Here is a 27,742-nt window from a genome sequence, read left to right as displayed (position 1 = left end):
CCTTTGACAGATGACCAGGGTGTCTGGATTTCCTGTACGGCTGAGCTTCCCCTCGAGGGACAGACACCGCTAGCTTCACTTACTTTCCAACACACCCTCTACCACATCTCCATTCTCAAAGTCCTGAGTGCAATTATGTTTCCTTACAATCGTTATCACTGTGATAACCCTGGGACATGAAGGCCGGTGCCTTTCTTCCTCCTGAAGGGTGTGGGAAAGAAGCATTTTCCTCACTTTCAGGCTTTGGGAACAGCAGGCCTGGATGCTACAGAGCAGAGCTCACCTCACAGTTCCCAGGTTTGCCCTGCACTAAGCAGAGCTTCCCAGAGCAGCAGGGGGTTTTCAGGGCTTGCCTAGACTACCTCATGCCAGGATGCCCAGGCTTTCTTCCCAGTTACTGTATCTCCCAAAGCCTCTTTTGCATACCCATCCCCTTCCCAGCCCCCAACAGTAAGGGCTGGCAGAGAAAACAGATCTCTAACCATACTAAGCACTTTGTGGTGAGTGCAGCAGATGGCTTTCAGTCCTCCAAGTCCAATTCACACAACAGGAGATGTTAAGGCTCTTTTAGAAAAATTGTAGCCTGCGCCCCTTTGTCCTATTTTTTCAGCAAAGGAAGCAACTAGATTTTTTTTTTAAACACACACACACATATATTTTAAAGTTCTGTCTTTCAATATTATATACACGTTTGCTATATTTCTTTGGTTTTGGCCTGATTTTTGAGACAGGGTTTCATGTAGCCCAGGCCTTCAGCATGTAACAAAGGATGATCTTTCATTCATCATTTTCCTCAGCACTTTCCAAGTGCTGGGATACAGGTGTATACCACCACACCCAGCTTGTATGTGCTATTTCTTGATTTCTCATTCTTCCAGAAAGGATGGACTGCTAGGTTCTTGGCTGGTGGGGATTCCAACCTTGCAAAGACAGTCATTCTCTCCCACATTCACCTATCCCATGATACTATAACAAGATCATGGGTAAACGTCCCATGTTGACCTTATTATAAGCCAATCCACGTAGTAAACTCTTTTCTTGGCCTGAAAAGAACTTTGTTTTGCTTGGAGTTGTCCCTGCCCACCTCAACCCCACTCCTCAGCGCTGGGCACTGAACATGTTCAGCGTATATTCCACCCCTGAGCTATGTCCTCAACATAGCTATGTTTATTAAAAATAAACCAACTGGGGGCTGCATGCAGTTGTACCTCCCCTTTGTCCCAGCACACGGGAACAGGCAAATCTCTTTGAGTTTGAGGCCAGCCTGGTCTACACAGCAAGTTCTGAGTTCTGGAGTTACAAGGGGAAAGTAGTGCAGGGAGATTGTTCAAGGGGTAAAGTGCCTGCTGTCAAGTCTGAAGACCCAAGTTCAGTTCCTGGAACTCACACAGAAGAAAGAAATGATTCCCATGAATTGTTTTCTCACCTCTACAGGCGTGGTGGTGTGTGAGTGGGTGCAAACACACATGCCAAATAGACAAATGTAATGTAAAACTTTTTAAAGGTTTTATACATTTATTTGTCCATCTCCCCTCCTCTTGTGTGAGTGAGTGTGTGTGAGTGTGTGTGTGTGTGTGTGTGTGTGTGTGTGTTAAGTGTACTGTCATAGGCTAACTTTTGAGGGTCAATTTTCTTCTTTTACTGTGTGTGTCCGAAGTCCTGGGATTTAACTCAGGTCCTCAGGCTTGTTGACAAGTGTTCTTTCTACCTGCTGAGCCAGCCTGATGGTGATAAAGATATGAATCCTCCTAATTTTTAAAGTTATGGACTATATAAGTGTTATCCACATTAATGTTTTCTTTTAAGTGTACGATTTTTCTGCGTATTTCACACTTAAATAACTTAAAATACTCAATGTCTAAATCTTCTTTCAATATATTCAGGTTCAGCAGCATTCAGAAACAAAGCAATGTTTTGTTCTGATTCTTCCCAAGATCTGATCTGCTGGTAGTGGTGCTAACTGCCCTCCTGGATGCAGCTGACCCTTCACATTTTCCTTCACTTAGATGAGCAGTTCTCAAGCTGTGGGTCTTGACCCCTACAGGGGTTGCAAATCAGATAGATTCATAACAGTAGCAAATTTACAGTTATGAAGTAGCAACAAAAATAACTTCATGGTTGGAGTCATCACAACATGAGGAACTGCATTAAAGGGTCACAGCATTTGGAAGGCTGAGAGCCGCCGAGCTGGACCCTCCTCCCAACATCCTGGAGTGATCCCTCGTCTCCCGTGTCTCCCATCTTCTGTTGCCTGGCTTACCCCCTACTTTGCTGTGTGGCTTCTTGAGAGGGAAGAGATACCAAAGGCTCTCAAGTAGGAATATTGTTAGTTTATCTGGGGAGCTGCCAGGACACCAAGAAAGACTGGTAGGAATCCAGGGCTGAGGGGCGACAGGCAGAGCTCACAGGAGGCATTACAGGCCGTGGTCAGCGTTTTGGCTTTTACTAAGAACGAGAAGAGATGCCACTGGCTCCTGAGCGGCTAAGTGTCACGGTCTATTGTGTTTTATGTAAGTCACAGATACTGCCATGTAGAAGGGGAGAAGCCTGGAGAACACCATTAAAAGAAGGGAGGTTTGTGCAGTGAGGAAGTTCGGATGCGATTGGATGAGGCCACACACACACACACACACACACACACACACACACACACGCACTTGTAGATTACAGAGGAAGGGCCAGTGTAGCAGCTCTACAGGTAAAAGTGCTTGCTGTGCGAGGCTGACAGCCTCAGTTGGCTCCCTGGAGCCCATGGAGGTGGGAGGGTATCCTCTGACCTCCATATTTATATGGTGGCATGTACTTCACATCCCACCATACACATACATACTATAATAAAAGAAATTTAAAATCTTTAAGTGGAGAAACTATCACAGAGAAAACTACAAAACATCAAAATGTTAATAACTGTGGATCTAGGTGAAGAGCACAGGATGATGTACCGGGAATTACTCAATAAATGAAATAAACATGCTTCCATCCCTCCTGCCTTGTGTGTCCTTTGGGAAGTGACAGGGTATCCCATATTCTGCACAGAGAAGATGGCCTCAGCTGATTCCTGTGGCACTGGTCCCCAGCATCCCTTGCAGCGCTGACGTCACAAGCAGCCTCAGAACTGGCGGGTGGGCACAGAGCTGCACTGTACAGTGTGACTGAGGCTTTTGCTGTGGACCAAACACTGCACAGTACATGCCTGTGCTCTGTAACTCAGTTCATCTTCCACCAGCTATAACGATCCAGAAGCCCAGGCCACACAGCCCAGCACCATGCTACTATGCTCACTGAGCCACTTCCCAGGGATACTGACTGCTGAGCTGCATTGGAACAGCAGTTTAGAGGGCTCGGACGGGTGTGCTTCTGGGAAATGGGGTGGAACTTCACTGGGAAATACAAGCAGATACTCTTGAGTCAAGATTCTTACTGTCTTCCTGACTAAAATGAAGCTCTCCCCCTTCTGATATGCTTTTGACCTAGGATCACCTGCCATGGTGGGGGTGGGGGTGGAAAGAAACCTTTTTAACTCTAATATAACTGCGGCTTAAGGATAGAAACTCAGTGAAAAGATCTGTCTTGTTATTTCTATCTTTATTTTATTTACTTGTTTGTTTGTTTGTTTCATGTATGTGAGTACCCTGTCTTCATGCACACAAAAACAGGACATCGGATCATATTACAGATGGTTGTGAGCTACCATGTGGTTGCTGGGACTTGAAATCAGGTCCTCTGAAAGAGTAGCCAGTGCTCTTAACGGCTGAGCCATCTCTCCAACCCCTTCTATTTTTATTTTGAATATTCTTTTCCCAACATTGCACTGAAATTCTTCAGGGGAGTTCAAAACATAGGAAAATCAATAGCCACATACTTTTACCCTTGATTTGGCAATGAATGCCATTTTGTCAAATTTGCTTTCTCTCTGTGCCTCCTCCATCTTTTGTGAGCTTCAGATTTCTCTCACTTTTAGTATCTCTAATCCTTGCACTTATATCAATTGGGAAGAAGGACACTCTTCTATATAACCCATGACCCCATCAGCCACATAAGAAATGATGCTTGGGGCTTGAGAAAGGGCTCAGAAGTTAAGAGTGCCAGAGCTCAACCCCCAGCACACGTGATGGGCAACTCCAGCTCCAGGGGATCCAACACCTTCTTCAGTTCCCTGAGAGTACAAACACACACACACACACACACACACACACACACACACACACACACGTATATACACAGTCTTAAAAACAAAACCTTTTTTAAAAATGATGCTTTAGTCAGGTGTGGTGGCACACACCTTACCACCCAGCACTTGGAAGGCAGAGGCAGGCAGATCTCTTAGTTCAAGGCCAGCCTGCTCTACAAAGTGAGTTCTAGGACACCAGGGCAACACAGAGAAACCCTGTCTCAAAAAAAAAAAAAAAAGCTTTATTTAAATTCAACCCATATTCAAATTTCTTCTGGGTTAAGTATGGATGCATTAAATCCAAATTGCAAATTCTAGTACGAATGTTGAACCTGATGAGAGGGGCAACCTCAGCTGTTCCACTGGGGAACAGATGGTAATAAGGGTGATGAGATAGCTGAGCACATCTTTTGCAAACTCAACCCACTATGCAAATGCAATGAAGGCTGAAAGCCAAGGGAGGGCTGCTTTGGCATAGTTGTCCTCAGTCATGGCAAGCCAGTGATGTTTTAGAAGCCAAGCAGCAGGCCACAGCCCCTCCACAGCCACACAGCAGATAATAGGAATCTGTAACATATACATCTTAGTGCCTTGGAACAAAAGGTATTAGACTTAAAAAAAAAAAATCACTATTGTTAACTGCAAAAGCTGAAACAGAAGGACATGAGGTAAAAAGTTAAGGGCTAGGAGTGTAGCTCAGTTTGGCAGAGTGCTTGCTCAGCCCTGAACTTGATCCCTAGCTGGGTCATGCCTGTAACCACATTACTCGGGGGTAGGAGGCAGGAAGATCAGAAATTCAAGGCATCCTGAGCTCCATAGCCAGGACACATGAAACCCCATCTCAAAAACAAAAACAAAAACACCAAACAAACAGAAAATCTTTCTCTAGTCCCAAGTACCAATTATTTTCATTTTAACAGCAAATAAAAGGCAAATCACAAACATTTAAAAATTCTCCAAGTGATCTCATATGATGGAATGTTTCCCACTGCTGTCTTGAAGGCCTCCTCTCTCCTCTTTCCCCACTGCCAATCTTCAGAAGAATTCTGTTCCTAAAATTCAAGTTGCATTCTGGGTATCTGCGGTATCACGTGGTAGCTGAGTGACTGTTAGGCATATGTGAGGCCCTGCAGTTATCCCCAGCACGACAAAACAACAGCAACAACAGCAGACACCCCCACCCCAGCAGGCATTCTCCCTGCTGAAGGCCCTCAGCTCACCTGTCTCTTTCCTTCATCTGTGACACCCCAGCCACGCCTTTCATAGCCTAGTCGCTCTGCTGTGAGAGCTCACTTTTCGTTCCTTTTTAAAAATCTCCAAATTTGATGTGTATTGGTGTTTACAGGTGTGTCTGTATACCTCTTGTGTGTCTGGTGCCTGTTGGGGGACGGAAGAGGGTGTTGGGATTCCCTGGAACTGGAGTTTCAGACAGTTGTGAGCTGCCCTGTGGATGCTGGGAATTGAGGATAGGTCCTGGCTCAACAACCCAGCTCCAGAGCTGCTTTCCTTTCTCTATTGTTGACTGGACAAACCTCAGACATGTCCACTCTGATAGTACAAACTCCCATGCTTGTATCTGTACACTTATTTCTCCCATTTTACCATGGATCTCTTTAGGACATGCATTAGGAGGTCTGTTCCTTCAGTGGCTAGCAGGCCTCTTTGCATGAACCTTACTAAACTCTTGCCATATTGATTCCTCTTTGTATTTAGCTGAATCACTGAATAAAGGCATGGGACACTGTCCAGATTACAAATCATCCCAGGCCACACTGTGTCCACCATGCAGAATATGGCAAATTTCCCACCAGCCAAACACTTGTCAACAATGGGTGGGATAGTCAGTGCTGAGGAACTGGGTTTTAGATGACTCCAGACACAGACACCAGTGTTGGTGAGGCTGAAAGCAGGGTGTGGCGTCATACCTGATGGAGGAAGAGGGGAAGCGCTCTGGAGTCCATCTGCTCCACCTCGCCTCGGATCAGAGAGAAGAGTGGCTGCAGTGCTGGCGCTGAGGCTTTTGGTGGGTCATTCGCGTTCATTCCGGCAGCTTCCTCTTCACCGGCAGCCTGAGATGCTGCATCCTGTGTCTGCACTAAAGGTGCGGCATCTCCTACAGAGAGTGAAGGAAATCACTGCATGAGGCTGGACGCCGGCACAGGTGAATGTCTTACACTGGTGCTCCCCTTAGTGATGAAACTGTCAAGTAAGACCGGAGATTCAGGGGAAAACCCAGAAACCACAAGTTTCCCTCTCCTTCAGTGAGGGGCTGTGCTGATGCTTCGCTGTTGCTAGGAGCACTGCTGTAACCATTGCTGCGGACTATCACTGAGGACCGGAGAGAAAGGGCTGTGGAACCAAGTGCTTGCTTTACAAGGGAAAACCCAAAGTGCCAAGAAGTCATGCAAGAGAGTTGGGCATTGTGGTACACTCTGGTAATGCTGGGTTGGTCTAAGACGGGAGGATTCCATAGGGAGGCTGGCTGGCTCATCAGCCTCATGTTCCATGAGGTACAGCCTGGTAAAAGACTGTGTCTGAGGAAAAACAAAAGTCAGTGACATCTAATGTTGTCCTCTGGCCTCAATATGGACACACACACACACACACACACACACACACACACAAAATAAACAAAGAAATATACACAACTTATTGCCTGATCAAAAATTTGATTTTCTCCCAAAGATACACTATACTTTGATGTTCTGTCTTGCCTCAAATGAGAAAGACCTGAACAGGCAGGCAACTGTGATACCCTGTGAGACAGCGAAACAAACTGAGCCTCCTTCTTACAACATTCGAGCTACCTGAAGGTCCCAGGAGACTGGTGGGGACTCAGGTGGCAGCACCTACGTCAGTGAGGTGTTTTCCCTGGAGAAAGAAGTGCTGCAAACTTCTGAGCCATCACTGCTAGGTGCTCAGCCCATCCACAGCCTTTGAGATGCACCCATTTTTCACGTTAACTGTTATGAAAACCTCAGCTTTCACCAAAACCTCAGTATTGCTTCCAATTCTCATGTTCAAACCAAGTGACATATGTATCCCAGTGAATACAGTCATTCAGCTGCTGTCTCAGAAAGGCTCTTTTCCAGTAATAGAGTACAGGTAAGCTCTTTCCCACCACTGTGTGCCCTAGGCCTAGCCTCTCTCCCCCGTTTCTCTGTCCACCAAATAAACCCAGTGCTCTGGCCAGACTGGTATACTCTCCAACTCCCTAGGAAAATATTCTACACCTCTCTGTGCTCTTGCACATGTTAAAAGCTGGACAAGTTCCCATCCATTTCTACGTATTTATGTTCTACTCTACCCTAACACACACGCACACACACAATCACACACCCACAATCACAAACCCACACCTATCTTACCACCTTTTGTTTGTTTGTTTTTTGTTTTTATTTTTAAGACTGGTTTCTCTGTGTAGCCTTGGCTGTCCTGAACTTGCTTTATAGACCAGGCTGGCCTTGAACTCTTTCTCTGCCTCCTTGAGTCATGGGATTACAGGCCTGGATATATTTTACCTCTTGAGACAATGTTCCCTACTGAGACAGAGTCCGTAAGTCAGAGAGCTTTGCTGGAGAAGGGAGGAGCCAGGGTCCAGTTATAGCATTATCTTTCAGAGTGACCTTAGATTAGAATGTTATGCCCTATATATGGAGATGAATTCTCAAATCTCTCCTAGATCTCATCACCTAAAACAGTCAAGACACTCACAGAGATTCTGATAATTAGGTAATACACAGAGTGTTGGCCTGGTGACGCATACTTGTAACCCCAGAAGTTGGCAAGCAGAAGCAGGAAGATCTGAGGTTCCATGCTGTCTTGAGCTACACATGGAGTTTGAGGCCAGACTGGGCTACAAGAGAATCTGTCTCAAAACAACAATGGCACCGGAGAGCTAGATACAGGAAAATCCCTGAGGCTTGCTGACTAACCAATCTAGCCAACTGGTGAATTCTGGGTTCAGTGAGAGACTGTCCTAGTCAGGGTTACTACTGCTATGATGGAACACCATGATCAAAAACAACCTGGGGAGGAAAGGGTTTATTTGGCTTACACTTCCATACCACTGTTCATCGTGGAAGGACTGAGAATAAACGGGGCAGGAACCTGGAGGCAAGAGCTGAAGCAGAGGCCATGGAGGGTGCTGCTTATTTTCAGTCCGGCACTCTAGTTTCCCTCATGTCTTCCCATGCCTTCACATCTCATCTCTTCTCAGCCCTGAATGGTTGGGGGGAACACTGGCACAGCCAGAGACTCGGGTATACACTGATGTGATGTGAACCTGTACCTTTCTATTGCACTAAATGACTCCATAATAGCTATTTGGGCATTCCCTCTGAAACACAGAAGCTCAGTTGTTCTCCATGTGAATTTCAAGGTAAATTTGACAGAGTTACATGTGACAGTGATGCCCTGGGAGTCTTATAAGTGGTTTGCTTTAAGAAGGTTAATCATGTTTCACGAATTATCGCTAAAATTCTTTGTGGTACATAAAAAGTTCTCTGGGAAAAATGCATTTACGGTTAAGCAAGAAAATCAAAACAGGAACTGCCACATGCAATTTCCCCTTCACTATAAAGTCTCATTAAATATAAATAAAGCTCTCTGTTACTATGCATGCATCCAGATGGTTAGAGACAAGAAACTCTATTTACCTTCCTTTGCAAAACCACGTGATTTACAGTTAAAATACCCACCAAACAACGTGGTGATGCTATTTATACATTTTGCAGATGACAGGCAAATCCATAAGCCCTAATTTAACTTAACACCTGTCAACTTTATTAAGCACTAAAAAAGAGATCACAGTTTAGCATTTGTCTGTTAAGGTTTTATTTAGCGTTTATACTTGATTTTAGCAAAAGGCTGAGAAACAATTTTATTTGATTAAAAAAAAATTTGTAACAGCTTTGGGGCAGCAATTAGCCAGTTTATCTTGACCGAGATACATTTGTTCCATTCTGTGTCCCTGACACAGATCCATTCAGCTTAGAGCGCCAGCCTGACAGTTGTGAAGAAGCACCCTGTGGAGCAGAGATGCCCTCTAACAGTCTGTCCTGAAATCCCAGGACTACAACCAGCACTCAGGCCCCTCCAGGAACCTCCCTCTGTGAGCACAGCTGGGATGCTGCTGTTTGGCTTCAGCCTGGGAACAGTGTGCCTGGATCATATGAAGGCAAAAACAACACACATGAAACATTTTCACAATGAGACCTGAAGGATGCTGTCTAGAAGCTAGCAATGACTTGGGAAACAGTGTTGATGGAGCCCTAGAATTGGGTTTTCAAGGCAAAATGGGAGAAGAGGCAGCCCTACTCTCCCATGTCCCTTTTCTCTAACCGGTCTCCATCGCCTGAAGGACTGACACAGGTGTTTATCAATGTGGCATCTGATTAGGAACCCTTCCAGAGCAAGAAAGTGGCAGGCTTTGCTGAAAAACATTGTCAGGTGGTCAGAAAGTCAAAGGACAACTGCTTGGCTCACAGGATGACATTTGAAGCCAGGGAGTAAAAGCCAGGACTGAAGCTACCCTTGAGAAAGCAGGGCAGTTGAGAGTAACTGGCAACCTACAAAGCCACTCACAGCTATGGGGAAGGATGAGTGCTTACAGAGAGCTGAAGGGACCCTGGGCTTTCACCTCTGCAGCAAGCAGGAAGTGAAAGCTAGAGCAAACCACAAACAGCCTGTCCTGGGAGAGCCCAGAGCCACGCTGTAAAGCCCAAGCTAACCCCATCAGCAAGCACCACCCTTCTGCTTCCCAGAGTCACTGCCATCATAGGGGTTGCCATGTCCGACATCCAGTAACAAAACCTCAAAGTGTACAAAAAAGTGGTGCAGAATGGCCTGTATAAGAAAAGGAATCAAATGATGGAAACATCCCAGAGGAAGATGAAATGTCAGACCTACCAAAGAATGTAGGTTAACAGCCTCAAAAATGCTCAAAGATCTAAAGAAGCTATGAGCAAAAAACCTAAGGGAAAACAAGAAAGCAACTCCACGGAGAACATGAAAGAGACAGATTAAACAAGGGAATCGGCGGTGTTTAAAACACACAGACATTGTTTGGGATGACTTGAATTTTGGGAATAGCAGTGAAGACTACATACAATATGAATCTAACTACTGCTACCAAATGAACAACCATTTTGGGCAGTGGGTAGTTCGAAGGGGAAATCTATCTTTTACAGCAATAAAAACAGTAATAGAAAAAAATACTTTCAGCTCTGTGGTTCTGTGCCACTTCCCAACTTATTCTTCAAACTGCTGCATCCCAAAATCTGTGTCCATCTCAGCCATAATCTGCAGGCAGATCAGGTGGAAACGTAAACATGAGGTCTAGACAGTTCCCCTCCCAGACTCTTTCTCCTGTGCTTCTTCATTCTAACTAACTGATGTCAGAAAGTAAAGGACAGTGCTCTACATTTAAATATTGTGGTCACTGTCTAAACAGACTCAAAGATTCTCCGCATTAGGGCCAGCATTCTGAGTAAGACAAATCTGAAACAGAGACAAAGTCCTTTGGCCTGACCTGGGGTCAAAGGGACATATTATGTAATTATGGTATAATTACCACTTGCTCCATGTGGCTGGGTCCCCTCCCGTGCCCTCAGGCTACAGCCTCTGCCTTCGGAGGGAGCCAGGCACAAGCAGGGCTGTGGTGAAGAGGTTAGGCTGGGGTCATGCTCGTCTACTGACACATGGTAATAAAGTAATTAATGTCAAAGAATAAAGAAGGCGACAGTGTTAGAAGGCACTGGAACCAGTGCTTTATGTTAGGTGGCATCTTTTGGTATTGTTTGTTTTGAGACAGGATCTTCTTACCATGCAGCCACAGCTGATCTGGGACTCACCATGTAACCCAGTTTGGCCTTGAACTCATGGGTGATCCTCCTGCCTCCTTCTAAGGGCTGGGATTACAGGCACAAACCACATGGCAATTTAAAAGTGACTCTTAATCCTTGGGGCTGTTTTGAAGGACACGCCTCTCATCTGTTACATTTTCTGCTTATAAACTGGCAGGCTCTGGACAGCAATGCATACACCTCTAAGAGAATCTTCTCGTTCTTTGCTGGTAGATGTCACAAAGGGCATTTTTCCTTGAGCAAAAGTTACAAGCCTTTTTATAGCTTGTTTGCTTTGCTGAGCACTTAAAGAGGATGAGCTCTATCTAAAAGCTTCAATAAACCGTAGTGAGCCTCAACCTAGACCTACCTTCATATTAGATATTACTTCCTTCAGCTACTCTTATCTTGAACTTAAAGATCTTATTTAGTTTTTCCTTTCAAATACAGGGCTCATTCCTTCAGACACATTATCCTCAGCCCAGTGTTTAGCTTTCACAGGTACACCACGAATTTGAAGGAACATTTCACAACATAAATGCTATGACAACTCGAAGGGGGTTTAACAAACACACGCCAATGAGAGCATTCCTGGGCCAGTCTCTCTGCTCTTAACCCTGAAGGTTTCAGAGCAAGTGACCCACGGCAGCTGTGCCCGTTCCACCACAGGGCTCCCTAATTTCCCTCCAGTTCTGTCAGTGCCTAGAGCTTGCTGCAGGCTGTTTTCATTTTGCATTCATGGCACAATTAGCACACATAAATATTGCCAGGAATGAGGTTCTAAATTATGTAGGACATGCCAATTAGCACCAATGCTGGGGATCTCTGATTTTCCGCTTAGACGTTTGATTAGCTGTTCTACACTCTAACAGTTCTTATTAAAAACTAAAAATATGCAAGGGGTTTGCCCAAGCATGCAATTAATTATGCAAATTCCTAAACCTTAAGTTAATAAAAGCTCTTAAACTTCTTGTCCACAAACAAATCAAGTGCCAAAGTTCCATGTGAAATTAATACAGAGCTTTTCAATCCTGGCATCCTGACTTGGTTAGCATCAAAATGTCTAAGTTCCACCACGTTATCAAGGTCATTCCAGGAATACTAAATTCACCAGTTATCAAATACAAAATGTTTTGTGGTTCTCTGGGATACATAAAGGTTAACAAGCGTCTCAAAATTAAGTTACCTTACAAGGAAGTAAGGGAAATGATGTAAGTAAACGGGAATGGTATAAGTAAAGGCTCTTGCTGTTTGAACCTGGAGACCTGAGTTCAATCCCCAGAGCCCGTTGGAAAGGTGGAAGGAGAGAGGTGACCTCACGCAGTCCGCTAACGTCCACAAACACATGGTCTGCACACGAATAAGTGAATTCAAAAAGTATTTATGAGTAATGCTCTCTCTAACAAAGGTATAGGCACATGTGTTACATTTGAAAACTTAAAAACACTGTGGAAAGAGGGAGATTAATACCCAAAGAAAATGAAAAATTCCCTAAAACAATTCCTGTTTTAATCTATAATTCTCTAAAATCTCCTGACAGTAGATTATCTCTGGAATAACAGAATCAGATAAAAAAGCAATATTTAGAAAGCCAGGAGTTAAGTCTGAAGAAAAGCAAAGAGGGTCAAATGTAACAGCATTTGATCCAGTTTACATAAAACATGTTACGAATTGTCCTTTAGCAGGAATCTTTATGTTTCATGGAGCTATGGACTACATAACTACGTTTATATTTTTTTAAAAATTCGTTTTTACTGAGATGCAATTTACACGGCTTACAATTCACCTTACAGATTTTAGTGGCTTAGTATCTACAGTGTTGTCTACTGTGGAGGCTCCGCGTTTGTGACTTCTTTCGTTAAACATAATTAATGCTTTCAAGATTCATACTGTGACTTGTATGAGTACTTCATTATTGTTTCTTTCTTTGTTTGTTTTGAGACAGGGTTTTTCTGTGTAGCCCTTGCTGTCCTGGAACTCACTTTGTAGACCAGGCTGGCCTCGAACTCAGAAATCCACCTGCCTCTGCCTCCTGAGTGCTGGGATTAAAGATGTGCACCACCACTGCCAGAGTTAGTACTTTATTTTCTACTGCCAAATAATATTCTGTTGTATATATGTACTTCCCAATGTTCACTTGTGTGCCTTTTTGTTGTTACTGTTAACAACAGAGTCAGGTATATAGAAGAACAAAATGTAATTCTGACCTATGGTTGACTCTTTAGAAGCAATTATCGTAAACAAATGAAGATAAGACATTAACTCCTTGTAGGGATCATAACCTGGCAAAACTCTGGAGTACAGAAAGAGAAAAACGAAAGGGGACTACTGGAAAACGCCTTAGAGTTGTAAAGTACAGCCGTGGCACTGAAGGACTGAGAAGAGAGCAGCCATGTGGTCCACACCTACAACCAATCCCAGTCGCTGGAGGCTGAACCAGGAGGGCTACCACAATCCGGGCTATCCCGTGAGTTATAGGGTAGTCTGGGATACTCAGGGCTGGCGAGATAGCTAAGGGGTAAAGGCACTTTCAGCCAAACCTGACACCTCCCACATCGCGGGAAGAGAGAACCAGTTCATCCTTGGCTCCTTCACACACACACACACACACACACACACACACACACACACACACACCCTGTAGATAAATAAATGCAGGGAGAAAAAAAACAGACAAACAACTGCAAAGTTACAAATACCCTGGGTGGACACACCCTTCCATTAGGCTAGGCATTAATTATTGACTCCTCTAAAATCAATAACTAAATACTCTTAAATATAGCCCGTAAGATCTCCCCTTATCTTTTTGCTGTTGTTGTTTGACTGTTTTTGAGACAGGGTTTCTCTGTGTAGCCTTGGCTGTTCTGGACTCACTTTGTAAACCAGGCTGGCCTCGAACCTACAAAAATCCACTTGCCTCTGCTTCCTTGAGTGCTGGGATTAAAGGTGTGCACACCACACTGGGCTTACATCCCCTTATCTTTATATGTTTGCTACATCTATCTATGTTTATTATTGCATAAATATTAGTGCATAAATATATGCGTTTGGAGGTATACATTTATTTTCACCATGTCTGATATCCCATTTCTTAAATAAACATCAACTTCCTACTGGGACTGAATGTAGTTTTGGGACAGAATCTGCAAAGCTGCACTGATCACTTAGACGCGGTGTTTTGTTTTGTTTGTTTCTTTGAGACATGGTTTCTCTGTATAGCCCTAACTGCTATCCTGAAACCCACTCTGTGGACCAGGCTTGCCTCAAACTCACAGAGATCCACCTTCCCTCTGTCTCCTGCGCGCTGGGATTACTGGTGTATGCCACCACTGCTGGCTTCAGACGCTGTATTTTAGAAGCATGTCTGAAATCATGACCAGTACTAGAGAAGGAGCACATCTCAGCTCTGCCTCAGTGGAGATTCCCAGCATTCCTCACAGACACTGCCAAAGCCCCTTGCCTGTTTCCTTCACGTTTACTCTTTACTGCCCCAGCTTGTTGGCACACTCACTGTGGCTCCCATTGTGTTACTGTCATGTTCAAGCCTGTTGGGAAGGACCAAACACAACGTATTTGTAATCTGGGCCTTGTTAATCTCCCAAATCCTGGGCATACTACTCTGCTACTTCCCCTCGACTCATCCTTTCCTTTCACTGTCCTCAGCCAAAGAAAATGTGGAGACCCGCCAAACACAGCACTCTCTCTCCTTGCGCTCGGGAGAGAGCATCCTGCATCTTTATCCTCATCTCCTTTCTTGACTGCACTTGTCCTATCTCAGCTTAGACATCAGTTCCTCCTGGGAGTTTCACAACTCTCCCTGGACACTGCACTCCACTGCTAAGGGCAGGCTTAACCCTGTCAGGGCTTCCTTTGCTAGACTGCCCCTGCTAGTTACTTAGCTCTCTCAGCTGAACAAAACAAACTGAAAGACAGATTCACAGCAGTAGAAGAGTGCGTGGTGTACAAAACTCAATAAATACCTGCTGACTATGTAGTCCTCTGTGGTTCTATAAATGAATGTAATAACGGTATTTATAAAGTTCAGACTTTCTGTTATGTAAAGCATTACCATCGTGCCTTATTTAAGAGGGAAGATGGAGAGATGGCTCAGCGGTTAAGAATATTGGCTGTTCTTCTAGAGGTCCTGAGTTCGATTCCCAGAAATCGGTTCAAGGGATCTGATGCCCTCTTCTGGCATGCAGATGCACATGCTGACAGAGCACTCTTACATTAAAAAAAAAGAAAAATAAGTAAATTAACTAATTTTTAAAAAGGTTCTAGCGGGTAGTGGTGGTACACACCTTTAATGTCAGCACTTGGGAGGTAGAGGCAGGCGGATCTCGAGTTTAAGGCCGGCCTGGTCTACCGAAGAGTTCCAGGATGGCCAAGGCTACACAGGAAAACCCTGTCTTGGAAAACCGAAGGGGGAGGCGTATTTTCAGGGTAGGCAGAACAATTCCACAAATCTATACATGACCTTATGTTACAAAGAGAACTAAGGTAGCAGATAGACCTATGGCTGTTCATCAGTTGTCTCTGACTAGGAAGGTTATGCTAGATTACCTTGTGGGACCTGTGGGACTATGGGGACCCTTAAATACAGATGAGGTAGGCAGCATAGTTAAAGTAGTACGTGAGGACTTGACAAGCCTTTGCTGGCTGTAAAGATGGATGGTGTGTTCGTGCATGCCTTTAATCTCAGCATTTGGCAGGCAGAGGCAGGTGGATCTCTGTGAGTTCAAGGATAGCCTGGTTTATAGAGTGAGTTCCAGGACAGCCAGGGCTAAACCAGAGAAACCCTGTCTCTATAAAACAAAAACAAATACCCAAACAAACAACAACCAACCAAACAAACAAAAACATGGAGGAAGGGAGCCACACACCGGGTGAAGCTGGAAAGACGGAGAAACTGACTCCCCCTTGGAGTCTCTAGGAAGGATATAATTGACTGATAACCTCATTTCAGCCTGGAGAGCAAGGGCAGACTCCTGATCTATAGAACCATATGATAGTGTGTGCTGGGGAGATGGCGCTTAATGGTTAAAGTGATTGTCACACAAGCATGAGGACCCGAGTTTGCACACCGAATCCATGTGACTCCATGTGAATTTAGAGGCCAGTCAGAAAAGTTTGTCTTATGGTCAAAGTCAGACATGTAAGATGCAATTGGAAGATCATATCTTATGGCGTCAGCACTTGCTATTTTAGATATCAGTAACATGCCAATGGGCACCTTCTACCTAACTCTAAATGTAGGAAGAAGCCCTAGGTGCAAGTCTCTGTACTTCCAAAACCAACAAACAGACTAAACAAAACAACAAAACAGGACTAAGGAGAAGTGTGGGGAAAAGAGCTAAGGCAGTCAGGTTCATTTCTTCATTGTGAACTCTCTAAGACACGTGACCCAGGAGAACACTGCGACACAGTAAGCACGAGAACTCCTAAGCACTTGCTCTTAGGCTGCTCTGCGCACAGGGCATGGCCCTCAGCACAATGCTGACAGGCAACAGTATCAGCTTCCTCGTAAAGAAGCAGAGACGAGGAAGGAACTGAGTTCCTCACCTCTAGCAGCAGGCAGAGGACAGCTTCAAATCCAGAGCTCTCCTGACTCTGCCAGCTGACTCCAGGCTGCATATCCATTTTCAGGTTTCGTCTTGTTCCAGCTTCCAGCCCTCCTTGTCTTAAACCAGCTGGAGACATGGCAAAGGGCAGGAGTGCAATGGAAATAGGGTGCCGAAAGAGGGGGGTCAGGTAAGGAGAGTCTCCCTGGCTGTCTCCACGGGCTGACTGCCTCTGGTTCTGGCTGAATCCTGAGCTGTTTTGTCTAATGCTTAGATACCATAGTGACTAGAGCCGAGCAAACACCAAACGTTGTTATGGCAATCTTCAGACACCTAATCTGAACTTGTCTGTTAAGTCATACAAAATGTATGAGCCATTGATTGGCAGGGGCCGAGGAACAGGAGGAATTGGGAGTGCTTGCTAATGGGTTCACAGGTTCTTTTACAGGGGATCCAGCACTGATGGCTGCACAGGTCTGTGGCTACCGTAAAACCACTGTGCTGCAGACTTTCAAAGGCAAACTTTGTGGTGTGTTAATTATATCTCTGTCTTAACAACTTGCTATTATAAAGAAGCCAGCCATTAACAAATGTCGGGACAGAGAAACGGTAACTCGCCCATATTTTAGCAGGGATACAAACTGATGGAGCCGCATTGGAAAACAGTTCACCAGTTAAACATAGTGCTACCTAACATGAAAAACCATCTCCCATTGAGGAAGGAGAGAAATGAAAACATGTTCTTAGAGGCATTATTGACAATAGCCAAAAGATATAATAATCAACATGCTCACCAATATATACACAAATACTTGAGAGCTGTGGTACATCTATGAAATGGAGAATTTCTTGGCCATAAAAAGAAAGAGAGTGTAAATATATTACAGCATGAATGAACCAAAAAAAAGTGTTACATGAAAGAAATCAGCCAAAAAAAAACAACCCAAACAAACAAAAAAACAAACAACAACAACAAAAAACCCTACTATATGATTCCACTGATAACAAAATGTCCAGAGAGGACAAATCTATAGAGAAAAAGAATTAATTATAACTGCCCACAGTGGGATGGCTCTAGGAAAATGACTGGGCTTTATCAGGGTTTATTGTGTTTTAAGATGTCCAGCTCTGTAGTCAGCTGGCCTGGAACTCACTATGTTGCCAAGGTTGGCAATTCTATAATTCCAGTTCCCAAATGCTGGGATTATAGGTGTGAGCCACTCCCAGATAGGTTTCAGTTCTTAAAGACGGCAGCACTATCAGACTGGAGAGGCAGAGTCAATGTGCATTGAAGAATAATACAATAAATCAATTTAATAACATGGCACTGTGTATATCATATGCTCACCATCAGATCTTTCATGAAGAATGCATTCACACCCCATAAAAAATTCTATCTTTTAATATTGAAACCAGACGCCTTACTCAACACTGTACATATATACTGTCCACATACAGAGTGAGGCAGAAAGATCCTATACAAAGTTGTCCTAGCACAGACCGTCACAGAAACAGAGCCACGGTGATGGAGAAGGAAAGTTTAAGGGCAGCGGACAACGATGTGACCTATAAAGGGAGCAGCCCAAATATGTTATAGTTCATCTACAAGATTGTGACACGCAGAGACAAATCCGATGGCAGAACCACAGTTGGACCTACAGAGCAACACTAAAAGAACAGCAAGTAGAAACATTCATTTTTGCTTAAGAAGAGCAAAGATAATTTGAATGCCTTACCGGGAGGTATGCTCTTAGGAGTGTCTTTTTTAGCTCTTGGACTTCTTTTTCCAGGTAGTTTTCTGTCCTGTCCCAAGGGAAGTTGATCATCTTGGGGACCTTCACTTGGAGTGTTTTCTGAGGTTTCACTGGGGGCTACCTCACGGCTGGGCAGGCAGCTTTCATTGTTGTTGAGGCTGTCCTGTTCAAACACTGCGGCTCTCCCCATGGCACTGTCACTGGTGGTCAGCCCCGCAGGTGCGTCTCCATCAAGCTGATTTTCATTTTCATCTGAGACAGAAGGCAAATGTGTTACTGTCCTTTCCGCGCTGTCGGCCGGGTGACATCCATCTTGTGGTTCTATCTGTAGACTGTATGTAGGAGTATCGCTGTCATCCATTAGCGCATCTTTTGTGGAACTGTTTAAAGTTTCATCAGAGTCCTTCCATGGCTGCAAAGACAAAGGAATAAAGGCCACTTCATTCTCTCACTCTGGAGACACACATGGTTTACAGTTCCCCACTCCATTCTTCCCTCTCCTTCACCTGCGGCCTCACCCATATCTCACCCAGCTCTCCATCAGCGTGATGGCTCACTTTTCTGTGTGGGATGCTCCGCTAAGCCTGAGTATGAAGGCTGCTTGCGCACTGTGCTCCCTAGGTGCTCAGGGCAGTTCTGAGTATTCATCACACTGGGGTGCTGACTTGAGGAAAGAAATCCCTGGCTATGGAAATTACCTGCTGAAAACAATCACTCATGGTATCCATGGACACTTGCCAGAAAAGCAAGAGCCAGCAGCGGAAGTATTTCTTTGACTGAACAGCAGCAACATTTACAAGTAAAAGCACTGGAAGTTTATTATTTATTTATCTATTTTCTAGAAAGGCCCATGGGGGCGGGAATTCACAGCATGTATTTAATCTCTGGTTTCACTGCACCTTCTACTTTCTAAAGACAAGCACTGAGCACGGGGCGGGGGCAGGAGCAGGGGAGCTGCCAGCAAAATCATTTTAAACAAGCACATTTGAAAAGGAGAGGGTGGTGATAATTAACTCTAGGCTACTTAATGCAGAGCTTTAAAGGATGATGTTAACATTTTAAATACCTACAAAAGTGCCCATAGGTCCCACATACTTGGGTGGTTTAGGTAGGAGAACCTATGGGCCTGATATCAGCCTAGACCAGACAGCAGTCCTCGAAAACACAAGCCAAACAGACCTAGAAAAGATCAAAAACCCTTCATCAACCTTTTTTTTTTTTAAATCATATCATTCAAGAGTACATTTTAAAGAAAAGTATGCCAACAAGATTGTCAATACTTGCCTAGCATTATTTCTGGGTCTGAATCAACTATTCCAGTAATTCTATAAAGTTTTTCTCCTTACGTGATAGTACTTAAAAAAAAAAAAAATCTACAAATGGTAAGTAGGAATTCTTATTCTTTTTTTTTTTTTTTGGATAATGTTGTTTATTCACACAATGGAATACTGTACAATCATGAGAATGAACAAATGTACTACTATTGAGTTTGAACACTGCCAAGTGAAAGCCAAAGAATGTACTTTTAATTTCATTCACATAATATTCCAAGCCAGATGAATTCATAAGCCAGAAGCTGGAAGTTCTCTTTGACGACTGTGATCTGTAACCATCACCTAGTTCCAAGCAAAAACTGTTTCATCTGGCTTGGAATTCTTATTCTTAAAAAAAAAAAACAAAATAGGGGCTGGAGCTACTTCTGAGGTTAAGCACACTCTCTGCTCTTGCCGAGGACCCAGGTTCAGTTCCTAGCACCTAGGTGGTAGCTCACAAGTATCTGTATCTCCAGTTCCAGGAGATCCAGCGCTTTCTCCCGGCCTCCACAGGCACACACGCAGTAACATCCACGTGGCACAATATCCACTCAGGCAACTCATATAAAAGAAAAATGATAAAAATAAAATCTTAAATAAACCAAAAAGCATGAAAATAAAGTTTCTCTTTAAAACACATTAACAAAGGCTGGGGATATAGCTCAGTTGATAGAGTGTTTGCCTACAAAGCAAGAAGCTCTGGGCTCAATCCCTAGTACCATACAGGTTGGACATAGTAGCACATGGCTGCCATTCCAGTACTTGGGAGACAGATGGATGCAAATCAGAAATGTGATGTCCTTCTCACCTGTGTGGCAAGTCAGAACTGTACCCTTGCCTGTTTACCAGCGGTGTGGGGAACATTAGGCTTTCGCCACGCAATTGCACTCCCCATTTTCCTCATCTGTCAGAATGGAGAACTGTAGCGTACTTGTCTCAAAAGGGTTAAGCTTTTGTTTTGTTTTTGGTGATGCCAAGGATTAAACCCAGGACTTCCATAGGTGAGTGTTCCATTACTAAGCTACATGCTACTAAACAATTTTCACTCTAAACAAACAGTGTCTATGTGTGTACACGAGCACGCATGGCTGGCTGCCTGCCTATTTCTCTGTGTGGGCTTGTGTGTGCCAAACATACAAGGTCAGAGAACAACTTGTAGGAGTTGGCTTTCTCCTTCTACCACGTGGGTTCTGGCTACTGAACTCAGGCAACTGGGCTTGGCAGCAAGAGCTTTTACTTACTCATCACTCTGCTCCTAACTTTCTTGAATTTTCCTTTGAGACAGGATTTTGCCAAGTAGCTCAGGCAGACCTCAAATCTGCTATGTAGCTATGGCTGGCCTTGTACTCATGACTTTAATGCTAGCCTTCTGTTATGCTACTACAACTGGCAAAAAGCCATTGTGGTACTTAGTTACCAGGACAGGCGAAGCACTTTGTCCACAGAGCAAATGCTTAATACATGTTACTTTCCACGCAGACTGAGTCACAGTGCGTTACACACTGGTGGGTGACTCAAGACCACTCCCCCCTCATTGTAGATTCATAAACAGCTTTTCCAAACATTCTAGAAATGGCCAGGCTCTGGATGATAAACAATGCTAACCAGCCTCATTACAGGATACCGAGGTATCAATTACAATGGAGAATTCTCATGCAGTCCCTGTGGTACTTATATGTCTCCTCTGAGTATCCTGTTTCAGGTGACGAAGATATTTACAAATCAGTGGTTGGCACTACTTGCTAAGGGCTGGGGAGAGGGCTCAGTGGGCAAACTGTTGGCCTTTCAAACCCAAGGACACGATTTGATCACCGCAACCTACATTTAAAAGCGGGCATGCTGTTGGGTGTGGTGGCGCACACCTTTAATCCCGGCACTTGGGAGGCAGAGGCAGGCGGACCTCTGAGTGTCAGGCAAGCCAGGACTTTATAGTGAGAACTTGTTTCAGAACAATAACCAACCAGCAAAGGCGCATGTGGGTGCATGTGCTTGTAACTCCCATTGCTGGGAGGCAGAAGCGGGCAGACCGCCCGGGCTCACTGGCCAGCTCAACCGGCCCATTTTACGAGTACATGTATGCATATATGTAAAGGTGCGCAGCTAAGAAACACAGCTGAAATCTGCTCTTCACACTCACATGTGATCACATAAGCACATACACACAAGACTCCCGGGAGAGCTGGGCGTGATGTACACACCTGTAATCCCAACATGAGAAAGAGAGGCAGGAGGATCAGCACTTGAGGGAGAGCCCAGCTACACGGACCCTGTTTCAAAAACAAACATCTGAAGCTTTGTCATGCATCAGATCCCCGAGCTAAAGGACTCAGACAACAGATGCAATTCTCATAACCACCCAGCAGATAGTTACGTCGCATCCTGTTACACTGTTGAAGAGGCAGAGTTAGAATGACATTTAGACCAGGTATAGGCGAAGCCAGACTCTTAACCATTGTGTTCTGTGGACAAAGGAACTGAAAAAAAAAAAAATCACTTGGTGTCCCTGCCCGCCACCCACTCTAAGACAGAGACATGTGTCCAACTACCAACTAATAAACGGCTTCCCTGGAGCCCTCTTCCGTCTGTGGAGCGCCTTTCTGGGTGGTCTTGGGGTAGGCCCGCACATCTGCATGAAGTAGCCATTCCCAGGAACATAAGTGCTCCTCTTTTGGGCCTCAAGACAACTTGCCTCCTACTCTCTTGTGATGATACAATTAGTTTAGCTTTCAAAAGCGTGCAAATGTTTTCTATCGTTGGCTCTCTCACTCCTTCTATGATTTTATTTTTGCTGGACACCTAACAATGCATCAAGGCCGGGCTCAAAACTCCGCTTGCCCCAGTTCCCCTGGCTGATTTCTGTCCTTAGAAGCACTCTCTGAAGCACTGAGCCCGTCAGTCGGAGTCCTCCCCACGTAGTGCTCTGAATGATTTCACATGTGTTTTCACGCTTAGGCTCTCTGAATGCTCAAGGTCTGCTCCTGCGCCCTGCTTGTCAGTGTTTCCCGGCTCCCACGGCTCTTAGACACTTGGCTTTTTATGAAAGGGGAGTGAGATGCTGATTCCCATCTGCAGCCTGACCCTGTTCTGAAGGCTACAGGGACCTGATGTACAGGGCTTGGCCCTGGTCTGCATTCTTAATGCCTTGTACCTAGAACACTTTAGTTTATCAAACAATGGGATAAACTTCTTATGGAATTCTAATCATTAGCAAACTCTGCCAGCTTTGGAGTTAAAGTAAAATGTCCTATTTCTCTCTTTTCCTGTCAGTAATGGGAGAAAGGTCTGAGGAGCTCTGATTTAACAATGGTTCAAAGCCTGTGCAACTGATGGTTCAAAAACATTGCAACTGATGTGGGGTGTCATTAACGTGAGTGTCTGTCCAAACTTACTTTATCTACATAGTACGGACATTCTGTTAGAGCCCTATGTCTAGACCAATCTCCCCAAAGCAGCAGCAGTCACTGCTACCACACAGACACTGACAGATTTTTGCCCTTTAAAAACATGACAGTGAGTCTGCCCAAGATTCCAGACTCTTGTGGCAAAATAGCATTCCAAATATGTACATGGTGTAAGTCCTCTGACACGTTGACTCTCCAGCAGAGAAATTTCAAGCAAATATGTTGAAGGAAGGCCTATATAAAACACAGAAGCCCTGAAAACCTCACGGAAGAAATATCAAACAAACAAACATACATTCTAAATTAACAGTCTAAAAAAGAAATCTTTATTTTGTTAAAAGCATAAACTTAACCACATATAAAATTTTAATTAAATTTCTTACATTTAAATGTACTGATATTAAACATAAGATGTTATGTAAGTGAAAAGCAATATACAGAATAGTTAGGTATATACTGGTGACTAGAAATACTTGAGACTGAACATCATATTTCTTTAATTCACTCAAACCAGACCAAACTACTTTAACTTTCACACACCAAGTTTCTTTATAGAATAAAGTCTGACTCCTGAGGTTTTAATTTGTCAATTTAAAGTCAGGTCAGAAGTTACAGATGTCCAGCCAAGGTTTGCCCAACCTCACCAACTCAAAACTGAGGAAGAATTTCTCCTCATCCACATTTTCTACTGTGGTCATTCACACATTCACACTCACTGTAGCACCTTCTCACCAGAGACACCCCAACACACACACATACACACAAACACACACACACCTGAAAGCCTCAAGCCACACACTAAATAAAGTTGACCCTAGTTCAAGAAGTGGAACAGCTGAAATAAGACTGATTGACAGGAAGTGAACATGAAAAAAAAAAAAAAAAACAAATCACAGACAGAGGAAATTTGGTGGACAGATAAAGAAATGCATAGGAAGGAGAAAGGATGGACATTCAATTTGGAGTGTTTTTAAGACATCGGGGAGAAAGAGAAGGGGCTTTTCCCTTCTAGGATGTCCTCTGAGTAGGAACATCAACTGGGTGCTTTCTCTGCCTCTCTGAGCTAGCAGGTTTTCACCCAGCACGTGGTTTCTAAGTCTTCTTTGGGAAAGTTGAATATTTGGGATTTTTGTTTCTTAAAACATCAATGCGTCTTAAAATGAGATTTTCATAGCCTTTATTCATTGCTGGTGGGAGTAAAAATGGGTGCAACAACTTTGGAAATCATGATGGGTTTCACAAAAAACTAAAAACAAACTAGGTATAATGGTACATGCCTAGGATCCCAGCACCTGGTAGGGAGAAGCATAAAAAGTAGATGTTCAGGTTATCCTTGGCTACACAGCAAGACTGAGGTCAGCCTTGGCTACTTAACACCAGATATTAAACAACAACAAAAACAGAGGACCAAATTACCTACCTATATGTCTCCTGAGTGTATACTTCAAGGACACTAAGCTCTACCAGAGTGATATTGTGCATGTGTGTTTATTGCTACAGTACTCATAACAGCTAAGAAAATGAACCAGCCCAGCAGTCCATCAACAGATGGATGGACAAGAAAAATGTGGCACACATATGTAGTGAGAATTTTGTAATTCTGGTTTCTTTAAAAAACACAGAAATGTTATGAGAGTATGTTTTCATTTTAATCCCAGCTGTGGGGATATAGGACTGCTTAGAAGCATGTGATTGTGATTTGCCTCATGCCTTAGCAGAGGCATGGTTTTGCCAGCTGCAGACAGTTCCTGCGAGTGTATGATGTTTGGAATTCTGGGAACTTTTCAGGGGATATATATGCTAGGGCCCCAAAAGATGGGTTGCTGTGGCTGTTGTTGGCTGAATGCTGTTGGTTGTGGTTTGTCAAGGAGTGGTGTGCAAAGAAACAAGAAGAAATTAGATATCCTGATGGCAAAGATCCAACTTGCTTCCAGGATCAACACCCCTAATCAGCAGGAAGTAATCTAACAATAGCTCTGCCCCCTTCCTCTCCATCCTTTTTTCTCCCCTATCTAATGTTAGGAGGTTAATAAGGATGGAGAAGGGTGAAGAGAGAAAACAGAACCCCCAAAAGTAGCAAACGCCAGCTATGCACATACATAATAGAATTTAAAAAAATAAAATGAAATCATGACATTTGCAGAAAAGTGGATAGAACTGGAAATTATGTTAAGTTAAAGCAGGGTCAGAAAGACAAGTACTACACTATGTGTTTTCTCTCATACTCGGGTCCTAGATGTTACTGTGTGGAGGCCAGAAGTTGACGCTAGGAGTTTTCCAGTTGCTTTCCACTTGCTTTGTAAGAGAGTCTCTCACTGAACCCACAGCTCATTGATTTGGCTAGGCTGGCTGTTCAGCAAGCGCCAGGGATCCACCTGTCTCCATCCCCCCAGTGCTTGGATTACGGGGGTGGGCTACCACCCTCAGCTTCTTACAGATGTTCTGGGAATTCAAACTCAGGTCCTCACACTTGAGCAGCAAGCACGTAAACAAATGGGCCATTGTGCCAGTCCCATTTTTAATGTGTGTGTGTGTGTGTGTGTGTGTGTGTGTGTGCGCGCATGTGTATATGTGTATGTGTGTGTTGGGTCATGAAACTAGAAGGAGGTCCATGAGAGGAAAAAAAATATATTATGATGGTGGTGGGAATACCAGTATGCACATGATGTGAATGCAGAGGAGGGGTTGCAGAGGAGGGGTTACCGTGGAAAGAAACAACTGGTGATAGTTAGGGATACAAGGGAGGGGCGTGGAAAAGAATGATCAATAAGAACAATGTATAAAAATGTCATAATGAAATCTATTGTCATGGATACTCATTTTTAGGAATGAGAAAAATATGCAATCTGCATAAGTTCTATATACAAATGCTTATCAGTCCTTTCCCCTTTAAATGTAGCTAAGATGCTCTTTCACTGACCATTTCAACCATGCCAGTAACCACATCAGGCTCCTGAGGAAGGGAAGTGTGAACTCACACAATTGATTGTCCACTGGATGTTGTCCATACATGTCAACACAATGGCAGCATAAGTCAGAGAACACAGCCAGTTCGCCAGCACGATCTAAGCAGTATCAGATCATCTCTAATGAGTGCGGTAAAGGACGTGTCAAGTGGCACAAGTGACAGGAACTGAAATGTTCACTTTACAAAACTAAATTAAAATGGAAATCAATTCAGTAACTGGAAGCCTTAAGGATATGTGGAACACTGTATTTGAACGTTTTACATCTGTAAATTTTATGAAATCAAAATACAGATTAAGCACTGGACATGGCGGCACATGCCTACAATCCTAGCGTCAGGAAGCAGAGGCGGCAAGAGGATCGCAGCCTGAAGCCAGCCTGGGTATAGAGAGCTGGAGACCAGCCTCGGCAACACAGTGAGACCCTATGTTTAAACAAGGCCAGCGAGATGGCTCAGTGAGCTAGGGCACCGGCTGCCAAGCTCACAGGCTTCACAGGCACTTTAAAAAGCTTCTTAGCTGAGCTTGGTGGTTCACACCTGTAAACCTGGCACTTAAGAGGCTGGGGCACAAGGATTATTGTAAGGCCTAAGCTGGGTACACACAGAGTGCTAAGCTAGCCAGTCCTAAACAAGACCCTGTGTTTCCTCCAACATGTATCAAAAAGGGGAGAGGCTTTTCCTAGTGTAGTTTCTAGAAACAACATTACATATATGGCTTGTGCTATATATATGTATGTATATATGTACACATATATATATACATACATACACACACATATATGTATATGTGTATATGTGTATATATGGGGGGGCAGGGTTTCTTTCTACAGCCTTGGCTGTCCTGGACTCACTTTGTAGACTGGGCTGGCCTTGAACTCATAGAGATCTGCCTGCGTCTAACTCCTTGAGTGCTGGGATCACAGGCGTGCGCCACCATGCTATATTTCTGCTGGTCCATGCTGCTCTGTGACATTGCCCTGACAGTGTCATCATCATTGTTCATGGTGATTCATTACATGCTAATTCATTCTTGCTAATATAAGTTATGCTGCCGGCATTTCTTGACACAGACACTATAATTAGTGTAACAAGACAATGTATATACTTGTTGACAGAAATAGATGCTAGATGCTATACACCTTTAATACTAATTTCTACTACTTGTTTATTTATCTTCAGAATGTCACCCTCAGCATGATGCCACCCCAACCCCCTTTTGGTACTTCCTCATGCCTAAAAGTCAAAACATTTTGGGCACATCATAAAAATTGTATATTAAAAACAAAAGCAGGAGGAAAAAAACAACAACAGAAACAGACTCAAAGATTATGCATATGCTGAAGAAATGGGTGGTCTGTTGGGAGGAGAGGACCTTGGGAATTATCTGAGAAGGATAAAGTAGCCATGGTGGAAAACTGCCACAGTCTTACTTGAGTGCTATCACATACATCTGCAGTGTCCACTCTATTCCATGGTGTGCGTACTGCCTAGAGATGAATTCCACCATAAAGTCACAGTGTCCATTCTACTCCATGGTATATACACTGCCTTCAAATCAGTCTCACAGTTCAGTTCAGTTACAAAGTGGTAGCTAAACAGAGATTTGCACCTAATCTTCTACAGGAGAAACTATTAATGGGAATGCCAGAACTTTGTAGGACAAGAGAAAGTGAGGTCTTCAGTCTATCAATACCAACTTTCATTTATACTGTATTCTGCAAAACTTAGG

The 27,742-nt window shown here is 43.9% G+C and overlaps 1 protein-coding gene across 4 annotated transcripts in view; it reads right to left on the bottom strand.

Annotated features, from left to right (window-relative positions):
* Cnst (consortin, connexin sorting protein) overlaps positions 1–27,742 on the bottom strand; it is a 75,866-nt gene that overhangs the window by 26,897 nt on the left and 21,227 nt on the right. Inside the window, exons 2-4 of one of the 4 annotated variants that reach the window (XM_060364779.1) lie at positions 19,398–19,510; positions 18,314–18,743; positions 6,097–6,284 (exon numbers count right to left, since the gene is read on the bottom strand). In XM_060364779.1, the coding sequence (XP_060220762.1) occupies positions 6,097–6,284; positions 18,314–18,692 (567 nt within the window). In that variant the 5' untranslated portion in view covers positions 18,693–18,743; positions 19,398–19,510. The remainder of the gene's footprint in view (positions 1–6,096; positions 6,285–18,313; positions 18,744–19,397; positions 19,511–27,742) is intronic. The other 3 variants (XM_060364778.1, XM_060364780.1, XM_060364777.1) reach the window with 3 other exon arrangements.

This window comes from Meriones unguiculatus, chromosome 11 (genome assembly GCF_030254825.1).
Source record: "Meriones unguiculatus strain TT.TT164.6M chromosome 11, Bangor_MerUng_6.1, whole genome shotgun sequence".
Lineage (NCBI taxonomy): Eukaryota > Metazoa > Chordata > Mammalia > Rodentia > Muridae > Meriones > Meriones unguiculatus.
Note: the sequence above shows the minus strand (reverse complement) of the source record. Positions and strands in the feature narration are given on the sequence as shown.